Consider the following 22,871-nt stretch of genomic DNA (forward strand, 5'->3'; position numbering starts at 1 on the left):
TTGAGAGAGAGAGAGAGAGAGAGAGAGAGAGAGAGAGAGAGAGAGAGAGAAGAAGGAGGAGGAGGAGGAGGAGGAGGAGATGATGATGATTATGATGACAATAACTTTTGGTGGCAAGGGAACACAATGACCGCAGTGAAGTGAAGACACGTTTCTAGGGAGACAGAGCATCTTGGGTAGACAGTCAGGGTGAGGTGAGGACACTGAAGACTTTGCATATGTAAGAATCTCTACTGTATGGTCTGACCATTTCAAACCAGCATCCTGACTCTTTCCACACAGCTGCCAAGAGACCAAACTATCAAGGATCTCCCATGAACAGAAAGATCAGACACATTTCCTCTTTTGCTGCAGCAGAAACTCTGAGGCTGGGTAGGTCACACAAGCTCACTTAAAGGTCAGATGAAGAAGATACCTCCTTTGTTTTTCTCCCCCTTTCCACTCCCACTGTATAATTCCCCCCCTTCAACTCCCACTAATATCATTTCCCTGCTCCCACTGTCACTAGTGTACAGTCCCCACCTCGCACTCTCATGCCTGAGTTTATAGAATAACATTGCAGTTTACAACACTTCCACGTCCCTCAAAAATCCTTAGGAAGACTACGTAGATTGATGGGATTGGATTTAAGTGAGGCAGAACTGTGCAAGGTCATCAGCCTCACAGTCACCTCCTTCGTCATCAAGTTCAGTGACAAGACTTAATGAAGTCAAGATGGCTGGCGATGGCCTGGGATGCAGTAGGTGACCTCAGCATCTTCAATGTCTGACCAATGTCAGCTTCTTTTATGGCCTTTGGAACAAACCGTTCTCATCCATTCATTCCACCAAAGGAAATCTTCATATGCCTTGGACAGATACCCCCCTACAGATGGGCTTGAGACCTGTTCATTACCCTTGACATTGTTTAGCCTGTGTGCTGAGATGGTTTTACTGGGGTGTGATTGCTGTTTGTGCACAGCTTCTTGGAGCCACAAGATGAGAAGTGTGTGAATTGCTGGGTGAAGGTAGACACCGAAAGTAGATGGGCAGCTCTGAAAAGGGCTCAGCACGCCTTTGCCTCACAGGTGCTAGTCCTTCCTGAGCACCACAGGTATTCTCATAGTAGGATATGGAGCAAAGGCAGAAACTCTTATTACAATGGCTTTTGCATTATTTCTTACTAGATTGTAGTGTAATTATTTCAGTACCAACAGTTTCTTATAGGTTTTACCTTGTAGCCAAGGTTACTTCCACCTTGGGAAATACCCATATATTTTTTTAAATTACACGGATAGAGCAAAAGAAAATGACCCATCTCTTAATTAACTCACTTCATGTGGAAAGAATTGGTAACAGGCTAAGTTTCTTACCTTCTCCGTTGACGGATTCCTGACATAATGAGTAAGAAAATTCCAAGAGTGACAAGGCAAAACACCACACCAAATATGATTATCCAGATTGGGGTTGATGGCTCAATGGGGGTCCCAAGGGTGGTAGGAATTTCCAGGAATTCCAATGTCTGGTCATTCAAAAAGAAAGCATTGTTGATTCTGTTTTTGTTCATCCTAAAGGGGCAAAAGCAACAATAGAAATTTTAAAAAGCTGTGATTATAAATAATTTCATAAAGAGAACTACATAGAACACATAACGCCTTCCTCTCCCTCTGAATATCTGCTGAATCCCTGGCAGGCTCTAGTTTTCTTGGATGGGTTTTGGGGGTGCTAGAAGCCAGTGGAGCAGATGCCCTTGGTGCCGCCCTCTGTTGTATGAAATAAAATTTCAAGTTGTGTTCATATTTTCAAATTGTTCAATGTCCCTGGGGCAAATTAAGTCCCCTGGGCTTGTCCAAAGCAAGATCATAGAATCACTGAATCGGCAGCAGGGCCAGTCCTCAGAACAATTGTGATGGAGACACATTTGCCTCCCCTCTCTGTACTCTGCATCTTCAGTAGCAGACTTTCCACTTTGCTCCATCACAAATTCTCTAGGCTGCTGTCCAGCAACAATCTACTCACCTCATTTTCCCTGAGGAAGAAATGACATTGAACAGTAAGCAAAAGAACACAATTTTTTAAGCTTCGGCAAGCTGACTGCAGGTGTTTTTTGAGAGAACAGGAGAGAGATCCTTGAAATGTCGGCACAAAAGTATCTAACCCATCTGCCTACAGGTAGAATTGGACTGAAAAGGTTTCTGATTTGGGGGAAGACTCTTGCATAAGTGAGAATCCATTCTAAATCAGTTCTAAATCACTATTCAATATGGAAACGAGTCTTCATGCAAATAATCCAAAACACTGGATAATTTTAAATGATTTCTACTTCATTTTGGAATGTTTCTATATCCATATTCAAATATGAGTGACTCTGGAGGGAACTTTTCCAAGACAAGAGCAAAGTTCACTGTATAAGTATGACAAGCAAAGATGAAAATTCATCTAACTTTTCCATCCTACTTAACTGCTCAAAATTTTCCATTCTTGGAAAGATTATATCACCTCAAAAACAAACATTAAACTTCAGCTTAAATGGTCTTTCCCTTGAAAATGCTATTTCATATCTTCCATGGGACAGTGAATAAACTGCTTTGGTTTAAAGTCCTTTCTCCTTTATATTCTGCTGGTCTAGATTAAATATCCTGCTTATGTTAGCAAAGCACAAAGGAAAAAAGGCAACAAGATGGAATCAAGATAGTTAGGTGATGGATCATCCTTAATGTGACAGCAGGCATACCCAAACTAACATCATTAATCGAATCCAGAAAAAGCATGACTTCAGAGGGATACAGTTCTGAGATTTTTTTTTTACTTATGAAGGCTTAAAAATTTTGACACACATGAAAGCTTAAAAATAAGAAGAGAAGGCTAGGGAATGGGAGGAGAAGGAAGAGGGAAAATGAAGTGTGTGTAATGGAGTGGTGGAGAATGGAGGTAGAAAACACAATAGCCATCCAGGAAAACAAAGAAGAAAAATTTTAGTGAGATTTTATTATAATCTATTAGCAATGTTACTTTGAAACAATAAAGAACATTAGCTACAGCTGTACCCTAGAATTCAATTAATAGTCAATAAACATTTATTGAGTACTTTTTAAATGATAGGTGGAGAAGCTAGGTGGTAAAGTGATAGAGTACCTGGCCAAGAGTCAGGAAGATTCTTCTTTCTGAGTTTAAGTATGGCCTCAGACATTAGCTGTGTGACCTTGGGCAAGTCACTAGACCCTGTTTGCCTCAGTTTCTAAAATGAACTGGAGGGGGGTGGAGTCAAAATGGTGGAGTAGAAACAGGATTTCCTCACAGCTACGGCTCCTACCTCCCCCAATTCATGTAAAAAAAATGATGCTAGACAAATTTTGGAGCTACAGAACCACAAAATGACGTCTAACCTCCTGCTGAGAACAGCCCGGCAGGCTGGCAGCAAGCAGCCAGCACAGTGCTCTGGGAGTCAAACCCAGGCCCACTCCAGTCAGAGGTTTTAGCCCCAGGGTGGCCTGACCAGCTGCCAGCTGGAGGGACTTCAGCTGACCAGTAGCTGTGGCAGTTTCCAGAATTATCAACCCATAGATGCCAAAGACAAAGTGAGAGGTCAGTGAAGTATGGACTTTGGGAACTGGGAATTCGGAGTGCAATCTGACCTTTGCCCCTGGGGTGAGAAGCAGCTGAGGCCCTGTGACCATGCAGCCGCTGCCACATGGCAGCTTCAGCTCCTGGCCTGCATAGTGTAGGGGGACCAAGCGACCAGTCTGAGGGGTGATCACTCTTGCTTTAAACTGCTTGCATCTGGATTGCGGTCTAGGGTGGAGGTCCTGGGGTGCATGACCGGCTTGCCAGAGTGAGCAGAGGCTTCAGAGAAGGCACCCAACTAATACCTTCAGCAGCTGAGAAAATCCCAGCTTTTGGGATAAAGCTCCTGTTTCTGGTAGCAGAGACCTACTATGGCAAAAAGCCCAAAAGTCAAGCAATTGAGAGGCAATGTGAGCAGGCAAAGGAAGCAAAGCACACAGAGCAACCTAACTTTACACCCTTATTTTGGGGACAAAAAGGATCAAAGCATGGAAGAGGAGGAAGACAGCTAAGTCAGAACTCCTGCACCAAAAGCTTCCAAGAAAAATATGAGCTGGTTACAGGCCATAGAGGACCTTAAAAAGGATTTTTAAAATCAAATAAGAGAAGTGGAGGAAAAATTGGGAAGAGAAATGAGAACCATGCAAGAAAATTATGAAATGAGAGTCAACAACCTGATCAAGGAAAATAACACCTTAAAAAACAGACTAACTCAGATGGCAAAAGAGGCTCAAAAAGGCAATGAGGAGAAGAATGCCTCAAAAAGCTGAATTTGCCAGATGGAAAAAGAATCTCGAGAGCTCACTGAGGAGAATCATTGCTTCAGAATTAGACTGGAGCAAATGGAAGCTAATGACTTTATGAGAAATCAAGATGCTATTAAACAGATTCAAACAAATGAAAAAATAGAAGACAATGTGAAATATCTCATTGGAAAAACCATTGACCTGGAAAATAGCTCCAGAAGAGATAACTTTAAAATTACTGCCAATTGATAAATGGTCAAAGGATATGAACACGCAGTTTTCAGAGAAAGAAATTAAAGATATCTATAAGCACATGAAGAAATGCTCTAATTCACTATTGATTAGAGAAATGCAAATCAAAACAGCTCTGAGTTACCACATGTCACCAGTCAGATTGGCTAAGATGACAAAACAGGAAAATGACAAATGCTGGAGAGGATGTGGGCAAATTGGAACACTAATGCATTGCTGGTGGAGTTGTGAACTGATCCAGTCTTTCTGGAGAGCAATCTGGAATTATGCCCAAAGGGCTATAAATACTTTCATACCCTTTGATCCAGCAATACCACTCCTAGGGTTATATCCCAAAGAGATCATAGAAGTGGGAGAAAGACCCATATGTACAAAAATTTTTATAGCAGCTCTTTTTGTGGTAGCAAAGAGTTGGAAATTAAGGGGGCGCCCATCAATTGGGGAATGGCTGAACAAGTTGTGGTATATGCATGTTATGGAATACTATTGTGTTATAAGAAACGAGGAGCAGACTGTCTTCATATTTACCTGGAGAGGCTTATACAAACTGATGCTGAGTGAGAAGAGCAGAACCAGGAGAAATTTGTACACAATTACAGACACAATGTATGTGTGATGACCAGCTTTGATAGACTGGACTCCTCTCAGCAATGCAGTGATATAAGTCAATCCCAAAAGACTCACGATGGAGAGAAATATGTGCATCCAGAGAAAGAACTAGAAAGAACTGAGTTTATATCCAAGTGGAAGCAAAATACCTGATCTTTTTCCTTCTCTTATTTGGTTGTATGTCCTCTTTACCATTTTTCATTCCAGCTGATACAATCCATCTTTATAACCTGACTAATGTATAATGTGAAAGTATTTACAGATCCTATACTTGACTACATGCTGCCATGGGGGTGGGGGAGGGAGGGGGACAAAATGTGAAACTCAAGGAAGTGTGGAATTGAATCCTGTAAACTAAAAGGAAACAAATTAATTAAAAAATAAATACAAAAATAAAAATAAAATTATTGGACTACCTGAAATCCATGATCAAAAAAAGAACCTAGAAATCATCCTTCAAGAAATTCTCAAGGAAAATTGCCATAGTGTTTTAGAACCAGAGGGCAAAATAGATGTTGAAAGAACCCACCGATCACTTCCTGAAAGAGATCCCAAAAAGAAAACTCCTAGGAATATTATAACCAGGTTCCAGAGTTGCCATAGCAAGGAGAAAGTATTACAAGCAGCCAGGAAGAAACAATTTGAACATTGTGGAAACACAAGCAGAATAACTCAGGGCATGGCAGCTTCCACATTGAGGGATCAAAGGGCTTGGAATATGATACTCCGGAGATCAAAGGAGCTGGGATTAAAACCAAGAATCACCTATCCAGCAAAACTGAGTATCATGTTCCAGGGGAAAATATGATCATTCAGTGGAATAGAGGACTTTCAAGAACTCTTGATGAAAAAACCAGAGTTGAATAGAAAATTTGACATTCAGATACAAGAAGCAAGAGATACATGAGAAGGTAAACAGGGAAAAGAAATCATAAGGAACTTATGAAAGTTGAACTATTAACATTCCTACATGGAAAAACAATAATTGTGACTTATGAAACTTTTCTCAATATGAGAATAGCTGAAGGGAATAGAAATGTACATATGTGTGTGTATATATGTATACATACATATATATGTCTATATAGGAGGGTATATGGGCATATGAATACATATGTGAGTGTGCGTATATATGTGTACAGGTACACATAGACAGAGGGCACAGGACCAATTGAATAGGAAGGGATGATACTTAAAAGGTCAAAATAAGAGGTAAGAGAGGAATATAATGAGAGGAGACGGGGAGAGACAGAATGGGGTAAATTATCTCATATAGAAGAGGCAAGGGAAAATGGTTACAATGGAGGGGAGGAACAGAGAGGCAATAGGGAATGAGTCAACCTTATTCTCATTGAATTTGGCTTAGGGAAGGAATGACATACACACTTAGGGTATTTCACTCTACAGGAGAGTAGGGGGAAGGGAAAGAGAAGGGGGATAATGGAAGTGAGGGCAGGCTGGGGGTGGGGAGGTGTAGACTTTAAATAGCTAAACCCTGGCCAAATTTCAAAAGTTTCACATTCACAGAGATTACATTCCTGGAGCTGCTGCCTGGGGAGAGAGAGTTAGGAGGAGGGGTGGGAAGAAGCAGGTAATTTCTTTGTTCTGTCCCTCTCACTCAGGGGTCAGCAAACTATGGCCAATATTAAAAAATATATAAAACAACAACAACATATATATATATGATGTGTGTACATGTGTGTATTACGTGTGTATGTGTGCATGTATGTTTGCGTGTATATAAATGCCTTTTTTAACTTGGTGGTCCCATAAATACAGGAGGTAGGCTGGTTCTGGAGCCATGGCTCCACTTGGCGCACCACTGCTCTATGAATAACCATATCTAAAGGAGAGAAATCTTTTTCTAGCTAGACCCCATCTCTCTGAGGAGACCTGAATGGCCAGTCTCAGAACCCAACCTCCTCCTCCCTCTCCTGGCAGGAATCAGTCTCCTTTGGAGAAGAGCTGGAGGGGTGGGGAGCGTGGGGAAGACACTAAAGATGATGCTAAAGTTCCAACCCTGCAGGCGGCATGGAGGCAGAGCCAAGTGGGTCCATGTAACCTACACAAGCACAAGACATTGCAGTGGACCACTTACATCACTCCTCACCAGACTGCACTCTTCTGGGCTTCTCCATCATGCCCTCCATACATGCCAACTATGTATTGTCTTCCTTCCCCTTTTCCTTCCTCTTCTCCCCTATCAGCTTCACTTTCTGTTGGTTTACCCATTAGAGTATAAGCTCCTTGAGGGCAGAGACTGTCTCTCTTTTTACACATATTTGTATTCCCAGAAATTAGCACTTGCCTGGAATACAGTAAGTGATTATTAAATGCTTGTTCACTAATTTATTGTTAACTTACTGACCCTCTCCCCATTCCCCCATCTAGATCAGTACAGGATATTGCACTCGGCATTGAGCAGACACACATTTCAGACAGACATGGATACAGAGAGACAGGTACCCAAGGAGGAAGCACCTTCAAAGGGTGATGCCTGACTGCGGAGAAGAAAGTCACACTAAAGAGAGGGACAGACCCAGGAACCCAGCAGGGATGTGACACCCAAGGGGGTGACTCTACAAAGAGAGAAAGAACTTCCAGACCCTGTAACACCAAGAGTTGTATCTTATAAGATCTCACATGTCTTACATTTATGTGTCATGACTGTATTTTCAATTTATTTCCACTCATCTCACGGATACTGTGGATGGATATTTGTGGGAGAGTGCATCTCAGCTTTTCAGGGAGTGGGGATGTTTGTAACTATTTTTATTTCTATGTCATTTGAGTTCACGCCTTTGCTAAATGCTCACTGGACCTACTGGCTAATTGCTAATGGGAAGAAGTAAGGGAAGGGGAGAGAAAGGAAGTCCTAATATAATACCCTCTTGTAACATGAATTGTTATAATAGAAGGGCAGCTAGATTGTACAGTAGATAGAGTGCCTGGCCTGGAATCAGGAAAATTTATCTTCCTGAGTTCAAATCTGACCTCAGACACTTACTAGCTGTGTGACCCTGGGAAAATCACTAAACCCTGTTTGCCTCAGTTTCCTTATCTGTAAAATGAGCTGGAGAAGGAAAAGGCAAACCATCCCCATATCTTTGCTAAGAAAACCCGAAATGGACTCATGAAAAGTTAGACATGACTAAAACAACTGAAGAACAAAAAAATTATAATAGGAATATAACCCCATAGTAATTATCCCTTGAACCAATAACATGGTAGTCAATCTCTGGGAAAGTAGCCTCAGAGAGATATTATATAAGTAATAAAATGCAAATTTTAATTGATTAAAAATAAACAAGCTAGTCTGGTATTTTGTTGTAATTTAGGCCATAACAGTTAAGATTCATTCTCTTTGGCCCTTGACAACTTTGGAGGTTAACCACACAGACAAATTGGAATTCCTTTGGAGGCTTTGTTATCTGTCTAGAGAAGACAGCACAGCCAGAGGATAGTGATCTGAAGGAATCTAGACTGAAATGATGAAGGACTCTTTATCTCCACATAGACCAGTCTAATTAACTAGTTGATTAAACAGATAGCCCTAAGCTACTACAGCTTTTAAAAGCTAGGGCAGCTATGGTGGCGGATGGAGAGCTAGGTGTGGAGTCAGGAAGTTCGGAACTTAAGTCTGACCTCAGACACTTGCTAGGTGCGTAATTAATCAACTGTACAGTGGTGATAATAATATCACCCACCTCCTGGGTTGCTGTGAGGTTCAAATAAGATAATTGTAAAACACTTGGCACAGTGCCTGGCCCATCATAAGTGCTATATAAATATTAGCTACTTTTTATCAAAAGATGATGCATCTTTAATAGATGCCTGAGAACTTTTCTGTATTAACATGCTAAAATAGACATGGGATGGGAGTGAGAGCCAGAGGTCCTGAGTTCAAATCCTTGCTCTTCTCTTTATTGCCTATGAAATCTGGGAAAGGCACCTAATCTCTCTGCTCCTCACTATTCTCATCTGTAAAGCAATGGGGTTGGCTTGAGGACCTTGAGGACCTAATGTGCTTCCTTGCTCTTTATCTTTGATCCTATGCAACCTTAGACCCCAGTCCTTGACTGTTCCATATCCTTACTTCACTAAAGTAGAACAGGCGTAGGCTTTCTTAGACTTGGTGCTTGACTTCACAGTGTCCAGCCCAGGTTATCTTACCAGGCTCTTGCTGCCTTCTTATCTTTCCCATGGCACTTATCTCTTTTTGACCCAAACCAGAAACCTTGAAATGTGTAATCCTAAATTGGCTCTGCCAGTCAGATGACCCAGAAACAACAGTGCTATATACTAAATACTTTCATTAAATTTAAATTCCAAAAGGGAAAACTTTGGAATATCACAGTGTACATTGTACACTGTGGAGTAAGAATTCATAACAGAAGATGGATGTCAAAAGTTGGGGGCCCAGAAAATATTTCTAGAGATATTAAATATGCAAATATGCAGTAAATGCTGTTTGTTAAATGGCATGATGAGAGAGTAGAAAAAACTAATATTTTCAGTTATTCAGTTATTTTTCAGTTGTGTCCAACTTTCCATAACTCTATTTAGGTTTTCTTAGGAGAGATGCTGGAGTGGCTTGCCATTTCCTTATGCAGTTCATTTTATACATGAGAAAGCTGAGGCAAAAAGGATCAAGTGACTTGCCCAGGGTCTTACTGCTATTAAGTTTCTCAGTTTGAATTCGAACTCAGATATTCCTGACCACACTCTATTCACTGTGCTCCTTACGTACTTATATTTACAAAGAGTTGACAGGTCAGTGAGGGGAGTTCTCACAGGAGTACACTAATAAATACACTAATAAACTCTTAGATCAGGACAAAGAAAAAATCCCTTCACAATTGGTCATGCATGAATGGTCCAATCATGACTCAGGAAGAGAGAGTGAAGCTGACGACTTTACACAATTCTGTCTCACTTAAATCCGATTCACATACAAGTCAAGACATTGCCTATGATGGCACTGGTCCTCTTTGAAAATGAAGGACAAAGGGGAGGCCAGGTGGCTCAGTGAGTAAGAGCACCGGCTCCAGTGTCGGGATGACCTGGATCAAATCCGGGCTCAGATACTCAGCACCACACCCAGAAATAACTGGCCGTGTAACCTTGAGCAAGTTACTTAACCCCAATTGCTTTAAAAAAAAAAATGAAGGACAAACAACATGTGCTTTACAGAAGTTCGTTATCTTATAATTTGACTTCTTATTTCTTTAGCTCTGTTATCCCTTAAAATGTATGTGATTTAACTCTATAGAGTTGTTAAGGAAGTGATTATATATTTTAATTTAGTGTTGTGTGAGTTATTTGTTTGTTCATTTATTTATTTTATAAAGTCAAAGGTGCTCTTTCTTAACAGAGTATCATGCCTCAAAGATAGGCATGTAGGTATCATGTCTTAATATCATGTCCCCAAAAAAAGACATGAAGAACATTTCAGAGGGTCACATCTAGTAGCTATACCTGAAAGAATGCAGTTCTTCATCTCTTGGTGCACTTAAATAAGGGAGGAAAAGAACAGAATAGACTTGTTTGGCATGTACATAAATACCTTCCAGATGAATTAACATGTTTGTCCATCAAAGACAAAACAGGTTTAAAAGAGAATAAAATGGAGTGATGATTACCTTATGGCTGCTTGCACCTCACCTGCAGGAAGGGTCTGATTTTTAGAAGGGTCTGTAACTACAAACCAGAATGACACCCGTTTTGTAACATTGCAAAGCAGGACGTTGGAAATTCTGCAAACATAGGGGAGAAAGGAGAGAAAATGTATTATTAACAAGACAGTAGTGTATAATATTAGATAGTGTATGTCATTGCTGTTATTACCAGTCTTCAATGATTACATGAATGAAAAAGTCTTTTTAGGTACCATAGGATTTCCCCCTCCAAAAAAAATTCAGTAGAGTCACTGCTGTCAAGGAGCTCATAGTGTAATAGGGAAAGACAACTCATACAAGGAGGGTTCAGCTGCAGGGCAGATGGAAAGACCTGGAGGTCCGCAGGGTACAAACACCAGGAAGATGTTAAGAATCAGTTGTCTGGGGGCAGCTAGGTGGTGCAGTGAATAGAGCACTGGTCCTGGACTCAGGAGGACCTGAGTTCAAATCCGCCCTCAAACGCTTAACACTTACTAGCCATGTGACCTTGGGCAAGTCACTTAACCCCAGTTGCCTTACCTTCCCCCCTCAAAAAAAAGCAAAAAAAAAAAAGAATCAGTTGTCTAGAAGGCTTCAAGATAGCTCAATATTTTTAAAAACCTGTGATTTCATTGGCATGGGTGCCCCTTTAACCATTGCAGGTCTCACACCCCCATCCTTCCTACACACATCTACTCATACATCTCCAAGAGAAGACGTGGACAAAAAATCCCTCAGCTTTCGGTCAATTTAGTTAGACTGGTCAAAGACAAGGAGTGTCCATAACAACAAAATCACAGATTTTTTTTGTGTTGAAATCAATAATAGAGAGAAAAAAAGCTCTTGCCCAAACTTGCCAGATAATACAAGCTGACTCTCAGAATCGTAGCTCGGCACTTTGGATCTGCCTAAGTCCATGTAAATTAGCGCTCTTCTTATTTCTTCAATTAGTTCAGTTGTCTCTGACTCTTTGTGATGCCATTTGGGATTTCCTTGGCAACGATGCCTGGCTTGTTTGCCCTTTCCTTCTCCAGCTCATTTTGTAGATGAAGAATCTGGCTCAGAGTTGAACTCAGTAAGAGGAGTCTTCCTGACTCCAGGCTTGGCACTGTGCCGCCTATGAGAGGCACAGGATTCCCTTTAATATTAATGCTTTCCCTCTGCTGATCATCTCCAATATACCCTGTATGTCATTGTTGGTACGTAATTGTTTGCATGCGTCTGTGAGCTCCTTGTTATTAGCGACTGTCTTTTGTTTTCTTGGTAGGCATTTAGGACAGTATATGGTATATAGTAGGTGCTTATTGACTGACTAATAGAATGTTAGAACTGATAGAAATCTTAGAGATTATCTAATCCAAGGTTCTTATTTTCCAGATGAGGAAATTTCTTGTGAAGACAAATGCTTTACAATCTTATAGTAGAAAAATGTAATTCTGGACTATTTTCTCTAGCACACGAATGATGAAACATTTCCTCCTTTCCTCTGAAGAGAAGTGGAGGGGATAGAATAGGTATCACGGGTGCCGGATGTCTGCTTATATAGGCGAGGTTTGCTTGCCTGTTTCTCTTCATGTAGCAGGAGTCTGAAACGTGTATCATCTCTGAGGGAACTAAGTTGTTTCAGGGGAAAGAGAGTCAAGCAAACACTGAAAACAAGCATGTTGAAGGTGTGCTCAAAGCAGGAATGAAGCAGAGATTGCACCTTACATTATTTGCTTTTCAACTTCTGCTCTGCCATTTCATTCAGGTGCCAGAAGGTAAGAGAGATGCTATAGTGGGAGACAGAGATTCTTTGCCCACCGTGTAACTGAGAAACAACAGGTTTGGGGGTCTAAACCACTGTCCACAGATCCATAGCAGTGCTGCAAAAGAGACCAGAAGAGAGAAGGATCGAACTAATATCCTGAGAAAAGTCTCATCAGCAGAGAAGATGAAGAGGATTACTTTCCTGCAGTTTCTCTGGCGACAGTCTTGGGCTCCATTTATTATCTCTAGGGGCTTTGCAAACACAACCTTTGCTGGCAATTCCTCAAAAAGCTTCAGGTGCTGGAGGGATTTGGAACTGTGCCCTGGGCACCACAGGAGGGTAAGGATGGCTGAGAGCCTTGGAGGAAGGCAAATAGCCAATTTGCTTCACAAGATAGTTCTTAACAAGTTTCTCTTTCTAGGATCGTAGATGTGGAAGTGGAAGGAACCTTAGAGGCTATCAAGTCTGGTCTCCTCACAGTATTGGTGAGCAAACTGAGACCCATACATATATACACATACGCACATGTGAATATATACATACATGTGTCACAGATATGTATATCTGTATACTTGCATTGTATATATATGTATATATATAATAAATGATGTGGCCACAGTATGAATTGCCTCGTAATAGAAGACATAGAGGGCTAGTCAGATTTAAGGTAATTTTCCAGATGTGGAGGGTAAATCATAGAAATTTTCTTATAATTTATAAATTTTCCAAAAATTTGGATTGGTATTTCATTTTTATCAACCGGGAATTGGGAACAGTGTGTACTCTAATATGAAGTATTAGCCAAGTAGTGCTTGGATAGTGAGTTAGGAAGAGTTCAAGAGTTTTCAGGCCAAGAACCAGCCAATGCCCAGAGTACAGACATACTAGACCCTTGAGAAAGGCTCAGAATTATGTCCCAAGAGGAGTAAGACTAACATTTATTGGATGGTGACTTGAGTGTAGCACCACCTGGTGGAAAAAGAAGTATTTTGCAAGAATTTGATGGTCAATTAATGAATTAAAGCTATCTGTAAATTTATGGAAAGTAGGTTATGAGAGAATTTATGGATTACCATTGCCACGGTAGCACCTAGAGTGTCCCCTGAGACATCCCCTACTCTGTACTTCTTGTGGACTATTTTCATACTTACTGCAAAAGAGAGTTCTGGAGTGGAGGTGGATGATGAAAAAGACTATACTGGGAAATTACTGTAATTTTTAAAATTTTTAAATTTAATTAATTTTAATTTTAAAAAATTTAAAAAGAAAGATAGCAAGATTTTAAACATTATTCCCAATATCATAAGTGCCTGTGTTTTGGGGGTCAAGGAGTCCCGGGAGAGGAGAGTAGTTCTTTTGGCTTTAAAAGAGAAAGGAGGAAAACAATGTATTATTTTGCAAAAGTGGAAAATGGAAATATGGTTAAAAAATAGCTTTGTGACTAGTGCCGATACATAAATCACAGAGGGATCCACTAGTAAAACAAAAGAAAAAAAACAACCTCAAGTGAAGGGATTATCATTAACAAACACTCCGGAGGGAGAACGCCATATAGCCCATATACAGATAAAACTAGAACACTATTATTTTTGTCCCTCTGAAGATTATTCAAGCACAATATGTCTGTTCTTTATTATAATGACAAATAATACCTTCTCTTATTTGTTTAGCTTCAATTTTTATGCCCTCTTAAAATTATTTTATTTTTCTTAAAAATTAAAGTATCACAGAGCATCTAGGTGATGCGGTGGACAGAGCACTAGCCCTGGAGTCAGGAGGACCTGAGTTCACATCTAGCCTCAGACACTTATTAGCTGTGTGACTCTGGGCAAGTCACTTGACCGTGATTGCCTTAAAAAAAATAAAAAACCAACAAACCCCCCAAAAAACAAAAACTAAAGTATCTGTACTTTTATTATTGCATAGAGTGTTAGATTTCCTTCCTCCAAGAGCCATGTCCTCTGATATTACTCCACAGTGATCTGTACCAGTAGAATTAGTTGAGCTTAGCTCAATTTAGAAAAATTTCTGAAAGATCTTATAATACAATACAAGGCTGAATCTATGCAGGAAAAAGGAATTGGATAGTTGGGTAAATTAACTAAACAATTCAGCCAAAATTTCACCTAAGTAACTGTAGAAAATATTTGGGACTTATAGCAAGGGTAGGACAGCATCACATCTCATGGAGCAGGTACTAAGCTTTCCTGAACATTTGTCACTGGCTACTTTTACTGTCTCAGCACTGAAGGACTCAGGTAATTTGGGAAGACTATGGATCCCTTGGTCCCATTATCCACATCAGATGGATTGGTCACTGAACCAGGAGGAACAGCCTGCTCAGTGGACCACAAAGAAAATGTCCCCAATCTCTTGCTCTTTTTTTCACTTTAGAGTTTCTTTTCATTTGTCCCATAGTATTTGTTTACTATCAGTTTTATGCCATTTTTTAGCCTTAGATAATTTACCATCCACTTTGGGTTGCAATCCCAAGCAATCCAACTATAAGAACTAGTTCCGTCTGTGGACTGCGCCTTGAACAGAAGGGCTTGAAATGTCCTGTGGCCCTACCCATTGACCTCTCTATGGTATTATGCTGTCTAAAATCGATACATTTCCCTCCAATGCAGGATCTGTCCATCTCTGTATTGCTATTGGATCTGCATGAAAGGATCAAGTGGCCTAAGACAAGCCATATATGCTCATCAATATGTGTTGGCAGCATAGGCAGGGTAGGAAGAGTGTGAGCCTCTCTTCCACCCCTTCCAGGAGAGCCCCAACATGGATCTCAAATCAGAAGAGAGATCTATAATTCAGGATTACTCTCCTTAAGGTATACTAAGTAGATCTGCTTCAGTGGTCAGTCTTTTTGATGCAAATGCCCCATGACGGGACCTAGGGACTAGCCAAAAGTGGGTGGTGAATTCCATTGCCTCATTATCTTAAAGAGCCAGAGTCATTTGGTAATGAGTCGGAACTAAAATGACCAACTAAAAGCAGCAAGGCAGTTCATCTAATGCTCCGTGGGACATATAAGCCAGAGCAGCTCCCACTTATTTACACTACTCCTTATTCTCAGTTGTTTTACTAACTGGCTGTGTGATTTGGGGGGGGGGGATCAGTGAAGCACTCTGGATGCTTAGGACTTATATGTAAAATGGAGGGGTTGTACTAGATGGTCCATTTAGCCCGCTAATATTTTTAAATGATATCTTCCTTAATTCTCACAACATCTTTCAATCCCTAAGGATAAGTATTTCCTCTTAAAAATTATTCTTTCCTTCTTAAAAATTATTCTATCAAAATATTCATATTACCTTTGATGGTAGTTTTGTTTTCCAAAAATAATTCGCAACAAAGTAAATGGTTAACACTTGGGATATAGCTAAACAAATTGTGGTATATGAATATAATGAAATTATTAGTATGCCATGAAAATGACAAACATGAGGAATTCAGAGAGGCATGGGAAGTCATAAAGGAACTGATGCAAAAGGAAGTAAATCGAGCTAGGAAAACGGTATAAATTATGCAATTTCTCTAACCACATAGATGGACTAAAAAAGTAAAACTGAGTACTAGATAATTATAATAGCCAACCTTAGCCCCAAAGAAAAGTTGAGCAAACATACTTCCTTCCCTGTTTTGTAGAGGTGGGGCATTATGGGTGTTGAATATATTATATGTAGTTATATAGAGAGAATGTATTGGTTGCTTTTGCTAAACTACGTTTTGTTTTGTTTATCATTTAGAAAATCCTTTGTTACACGGGCTAGCTCATTGAGTAGGAAAGAGACTTGTTCAGAAATGAAGATGTAAAAATTGAGGATATCAATAAAAATAAAATATAGATTAATTGCAATGAGTTGCAACTCACTCAGCATGTTTTAATAAGAATAGAAGTTATTTTTTCTGCAGATAAAATAAGGATATTTTACACATACACAAAAACACAACAATTCTTCAATGGTTTTTAAGGCCATAGAATATACTCAAACGAAGTAGAAATCTGGAAGAAAACTATATTTGGATATGTAGCGTGGAGAAAGAACCTGAGAATCGCCATCAGTCCACTAATAATCTCTGGGACTCTGTGCAAGTTATTATTTCTCCATGGGTCTTGGTTTCCATGTCTGAACACTTGAAACATAGATTAGATGACCTACAAGGCCTTTTTCATCCTTAAAATTCTAGCATCCTACTTCAATAACTATTGTCTGCCAATTATTCTTTCACTCGTTTGGAGGAAGACCACATCCAATAGTGTTATAAAGCCTCTAAAGAAGCCATTTGTCTTTTTATACTAAGTTGATGTTTAAGAAATTTATGTTGTAGTGGGGTAACTACATGGTGCATTGAATAGAGCACCAGCCCTGGAGTCAGAAGCAACTGAGTTCAAGTCCGACCTCAGACATTGGACAATTACTAGTTGTGTGACCTTGGGCAAGTCACTTACTCCCAATTGCCTTACCTCCCCCATCAAACAAAAAAGAGTATGATGTGCTTTGTTTTGCATATTTATACACATTATTTCTAAATGTCCCTAATTCTTCCCTCTTTAATGTTGTTACTAACACTACAATTTGTTCTAAATAAGCCTGATTTCTAAGCGTCCCATTACTATGGCAGCTATATATTTTAAATGATTGGCTTGAGAGAAGAGAAGGAATTATAGCACAAGTTGGTTTAGATGGGGCAAAGTGGACTTCAGGAAGCACCTTAACTGAGGCGATGAAGTGCTTTGCAAGGCTGACTTGGCTCATTAACTTAGTGAGGAGCCGATGGGTGTGAAAGCATTTTGAAAAGTGAAAGGAGTTATATGACATAAGGTACTAGTGTCCATTCTTTGTAATAAAAGAAAATCAGCCAGAGTATATACAGTACATAGAATATCGGACCTGGAATCAAGATGGCATGTTTTCAAATCCTTACTCTGACTTATGTCAGTGATTTAAGTGACTTAAATTCTGTTAATCTCAGACAGCTAAGACTGAGTTATTGATATGTGGCAACAGGTAAGGAAGTTCTCACACCAATGTATTATGTACAATATAGCAAGATTTTTATTTAAAAAAAAAACAGAACAAAATCCAATTTTATTGTTTCTATTTCAAAGCCCATCTTAGTTGTTTTGTTTTTTAACCTCAGAGCAGTCTCTCTCTATCTCCACTGTTTCCCTGCCCCCTTAACAAATTTTTTTAGGCTTGTCAACTAGTTTGGTGGGGAGGAAGAGGGAATGGAGTAGAGGTAGATTTCAGCTACTTCAGTCATGCATAAATCAAAATATTATAACTATTAAATCAATATACTATTTCTACTAGGAATTATTTTTTTCCATCTATAACACGAATTTCTACTGGCCTAGAAATAATCACATTGCTGATATTTCACTAACTCAGAGATATTGTTCCCAAAACAGTGAAAATCAATCTACCCCAGATATATAGCTGGAGAAAATCCAGCAAAGGATACAGAATTAGGAATCACAAAACACACACACACACACACACACACACACACACTTGTACCTATTCATAGTAACAACTCACATTTATAAAGCACTTTAAGGTTTGCCAGTCAGTCAATAAAGCAGATAGGTACCTTGGTGGATAGAGCACCAGGCCTGGAGTCAGAAGACTTGAGCTCAGATCCAGCCTCAGATACTCACTAGCTGTGTGACCCTAGGCAAGCCACTTAACCCTGTTTGTCTCAGTTTCCTCATCTGTAAAATGAGCTGGAGAAAGAAATAGCAAAACACTCAAGTATCTTTGTCACCAAAACTTCAAATAAGGTCACAATGACAAGAGTCAGACATAACTAAAACAACTAAAAAATAACAGCAACAATAAATATTTATTAAGCATCCACTATGTGTCAAGCTGTGTGCTAGGGATACAAAGAAAGCTGAAAGATGGTCCCTTGATCTCAAGAAGTTCACAGTCTAATGGTGGATACACTGTGCAAACAACTATGTTCAAATAAGCTACATATAGAATAAATTGGAAATGACCAACAGAGGAAAAGCACTAGAAATATGGGTTTGCAAAGTACTTTCCTTACAAAAATTCTTCGAGGTAGGAAATACAAGTCTAATCATCTCTATTTTCCTAATAAGGAAAAAGAGTCTCTGAAAGGTTGGTGTGTGAGAGAGAAGTTAAAAGGATGATGAAGAAATGGAAGAAGTTTCAGACTACCTGAAATAGAGAAGGAGAGAGTAAACACCCAACAAAGTAATCATGCTTCAGAGTAATCAATGAGAGTCATATGACGAACCACATATCACCTACCTGTCTTCATGAAGACTACAGACTGTGTCTGGATGGAATCTAGGTTGTTTCCTGTGAACTTTCATATGTTCACATTGTGTGTGTGCATTACACGTGTGTGTGTGCTTATACGTATACATATATACACCTCTTATATATTGTATTATTATGATGTTAGTTGTCTATTATATATATATTATATTTACCTCCCAAAAGGCTTGCTCAGCATTTGTATAACATGAAAACACAATTAATCAGCAAGTATTTATTAAACAAAATATGACATGACTTAGTACACTGTCATTAATTATTTTAATTTCTTTTTAAGCTATATTGTTTTAATACAACTGAATAATGAGAATATATATCAATAATTTTCACATTTTCTACCAAATTTTTTAAAATGCATACTTCAGGTGGAAAAAAATAATTTTTTAAACAAAAATGTTGAGATCATTTTAATAGGCAAATATCATTAAAGCAATATCAATTTTGTAGCCCATTCTCCCTCTCCCTCCAAAAAAGATGAAAGTGTAATTTTTTTTTATCTCCCAGCATAAAAAGCCTTGGTCTAATACTCTAGGATTTGGATCTACTGACACTTTGCATCAAGGAAGCCCAAGAGACAAATCCATTCAAGCTACAAAAAAAGAATCAAACACTTGTTTCTGGAAATCAGAAACAGCAAAGGACAGTGAGATAGATGTCTCTTGTACAAACCCAAGGCCACTAATCTCTTTATCATGAATAAACCACTAGATTGTTCATTTTCATTCACAAGACTTACTAACACAAGATCAAGCATATGACCGAGAAATCTACTCAACTTCTTAACTCTGAAAGGATTATTTTGGATTAGGAAATTTTTTCACCATTCTTGCTAAAAATCATGAGTTACTCTTTTAGGAGCTCATATTTTAAGAAACTGTGTACAAACCAGAAATATTTCTAGAATTAAATTAAATTTAGATCTTTCACTGCAATGTATCCTTTGGTAACTTATTCCAATAATTAAATAGCTCTATTAGAAAGTTTTTCTTTATATCTCATCTAAGTTCCTCAACAAATGATAAAGAACACAGTTACAATTTCCCCCCATATATAGTCCAGAAAAATCTTAGGTAACCAAAACCCACCTCATTTGAACCGTCAATTTTCTGCAGTTCGCATGACTCCCCATTCTGTAAGGGAAAGAAACAAACTACAAAAAAAAAATGCTGATGTCAAAGTTTACTTTTAAAGACCTTTGGTTTTATTGGTATGGGTCTTCTCTCTGCTGATAAACTAAATTAAACCAACACACTGCACTAAACTCTGAGGATGCAACTGGAGATTAAAAAAAAAAGCCACAGTTCTTACTCTCAACAAATTACATTCTAGTATGGGGAAATAAAACAAATGTATGCATAGCCCCCCTTTTTCCAAGGAGTTAGAGTGCTGCTGAAATGGATGCCTATAGAACTAGACAGAAAGCATTAGCTTATTCTGAACATTAAGGGCTTCATTTATCTCAGAAAATGACCGATGTCCCTTTCCTCTTGTCCCGAAGAAGGAGGAGAGCTGAAATCTTTCCAAAGGAGAGAAAAAAAAATGTTTTGCATTTCTAACCATCTAACCCCTTAAAGTCTATTAAGATAAAACTAATGCATTACTGATTTTTATGTATTTCATTTGTTCAAAGATAAAAGAGAGGGAGGCTATGCATAGCTACAGAGACCATTTTTAATTTGCTGGGTTTTTCCCTGGACAGGACCAAATCAGAGATATTGATACATATTCTTATGCTTCTTCAAAAGCAGGTAAAAGAAAAAAAAATACATACCAAAATCAAACCCGGACACAGTAACATTCTGATGAGAAATTGGTCTGATAAGTAGAGAACTAGTCTAATTTTCCCATATTAAAGAGACCTATCTTTCTACTTATGAAGGATAATGTTGAGGAAACTAGACTAAGGGGAAAAGTCAGTTCACAGGAACCTCTGTAGTGAGGAGCTAGAAAAGACTGGTTCCACTGACAAAGGGGTAAAGGCCAAAGAGTTCGCTCCAGTGCTCCCCGTCAGACACAAAATTCCTACTGCCAGCCAATTACATACAGACAACATAACATAAATGCATGAAAGTTCCAACCACAATGGGTTAGGTCTATGGCCAATGAAGAGCATATGACCAAACAAGGAACAGAGACAAGATAAAATAGATCATTTCAATTACATAAAATTAAAAAGGTGTACAAACAAAACCAATGCAGCTGAAATTAGAAAGTAATTGGGAGGAAAAGTTTTGCAGCAATTTTGCCTGAAAAAGATTTTATTTCCAAGATATAGAAAAAAACTAATTCAAATCTATAAAAATAAGCCATTCCCTAACTGATAAATGATCAAAGGATATGAACAAAACAGTTTTCTAAGGAACAATATGTTATCACTATGAAAATATGTTCCAAGTCACTAATAGAAAAATAAAAATTAAAACAACTCTGAAGTTCTCCCTCATATTTATTAGATTGTCAAAGTTAGCCAAAAAGAAAAAATGCCAAATTTTGGAGAGGCTGTAGGAAAACTGGTACATTGATGCACTTTTGGCAGAGCTGTGAACTGGTATAGCCATTCTGGAAAGCATTTGGAATTCTGCCCAAGAAGTTCATAAATTGTGCATACCATTTGATACAACAATGCTACTACTGTCTAGATCTCAAAGACAGCTAAGAAAGAGAAGAAGGACCTATATATAAATACAACACAAAGTATTGTAGCAGCTCTTTTTTTATAAAACTATTTCTAGCTGCTACTTTTTTTTGCAGTAATAGATAGCATCAACTAAGGAATGGCCATATAAATTATGGTTTAAGAACATAATAAGAAATATGGTATAAGAATATTGTGCCATAAGAATTTATGAAAGGGAAAATTTTGGTGAAACTTGGGAAGACTTAAATGAGCTACTGCAGAATGAAATGTGCAGAATAGGGAGGACCATTTATATAATAAGAAAAAGATTAAAAAGAAAAACAACCCTTAAGAACTCCAATTTGCACAATGACCAACCTTGATTCCAGAGGAATGATGATGAAGCATGCTACAAACGTCCTGACAGAGAAGTCATAACACTTAAGGTGCAGAATGATATATATCATTTTTAGACATGGCCAATGTGGGAAATGCCTGTTAGAAGGCAATGTGTATACTGTGCCCATCTTTGATGTGCATGTGTGTGTGTGAGAGAGAGAGAGACAGAGAGAAAGTGTGTGTGTGTGTGTGTTTGTGTAAAATGAAGGACTGTGCATACACAAAGTGCACAAGTGTACTTGACTTGGGAAATGTCACCCCTTCCAGCAAATTAAAAATGGTTTCTGTGTAGCTAAGCATAGCTTCCCTCTCCATGTCCTCACCACTCCCCTGGAGCCTCCATATGAGGAAGCTGAAGGAGCCAAGCACCCTGAGGTACTGTATGCATGTGCCAGTCCATTACAAATACATGCATATGTCAAGAAGAAATTCTTATTAGTGTTTTTTATCATACAAATTTAAGACCCACTATACAAATGTAACATCTCATTGCTTCATTTGATTTAACCTAAAGATGAACATACTGGTAAACCTAACGTAGCATTCAATCATCCAAGATTCAATTATGTTCAGTAACTGTACTAATTGAAGCTGGAAAGTATATCAATATGTATTAGAAAGGTTTTCAACAACGGTTTTCTGCCTCTCAGTCAGAAAATGCAATTAACTAGAACATCTTCCCCCAAAGCATTATGGTTCACCAAAGTTTTATTTTAAGAGCACCAAGTTTTAAAAAATCATCGCTATTGCACCATAGTCACTTTTTCCTTTACAAGAAAAATAATCCAACATTTATTCATTATTAAGGGACTTAATGAAATCAGCACAATGTCGTATGCAAACAGAAGTACATGGAGGACCTCAATGACATCAAGCCCCGAACACTGTAAAGCCACCAAGGTGATGTGAACAGAGAGAGAGACAGAGAGACAGTCAGAGAGAGAGAGAGAGAGAGAGAAAGAGAGAGAGAGAGAGAGAGAGA

The 22,871-nt window shown here is 38.8% G+C and overlaps 1 protein-coding gene across 1 annotated transcript in view; it reads right to left on the reverse strand.

Annotated features, from left to right (window-relative positions):
* CLTRN (collectrin, amino acid transport regulator) overlaps positions 1–22,871 on the reverse strand; it is a 74,729-nt gene that overhangs the window by 14,053 nt on the left and 37,805 nt on the right. Inside the window, exons 4-5 of the mRNA XM_069100642.1 lie at positions 10,792–10,905; positions 1,352–1,546 (exon numbers count right to left, since the gene is read on the reverse strand). Of these exons, the coding sequence (XP_068956743.1) occupies positions 1,352–1,546; positions 10,792–10,905 (309 nt within the window). The remainder of the gene's footprint in view (positions 1–1,351; positions 1,547–10,791; positions 10,906–22,871) is intronic.

This window comes from Petaurus breviceps, unplaced genomic scaffold (assembly GCF_028583685.1).
Source record: "Petaurus breviceps papuanus isolate PSGF00001 unplaced genomic scaffold, PetGlider_PUasm1.0 419, whole genome shotgun sequence".
Classification (NCBI taxonomy): domain Eukaryota; kingdom Metazoa; phylum Chordata; class Mammalia; order Diprotodontia; family Petauridae; genus Petaurus; species Petaurus breviceps.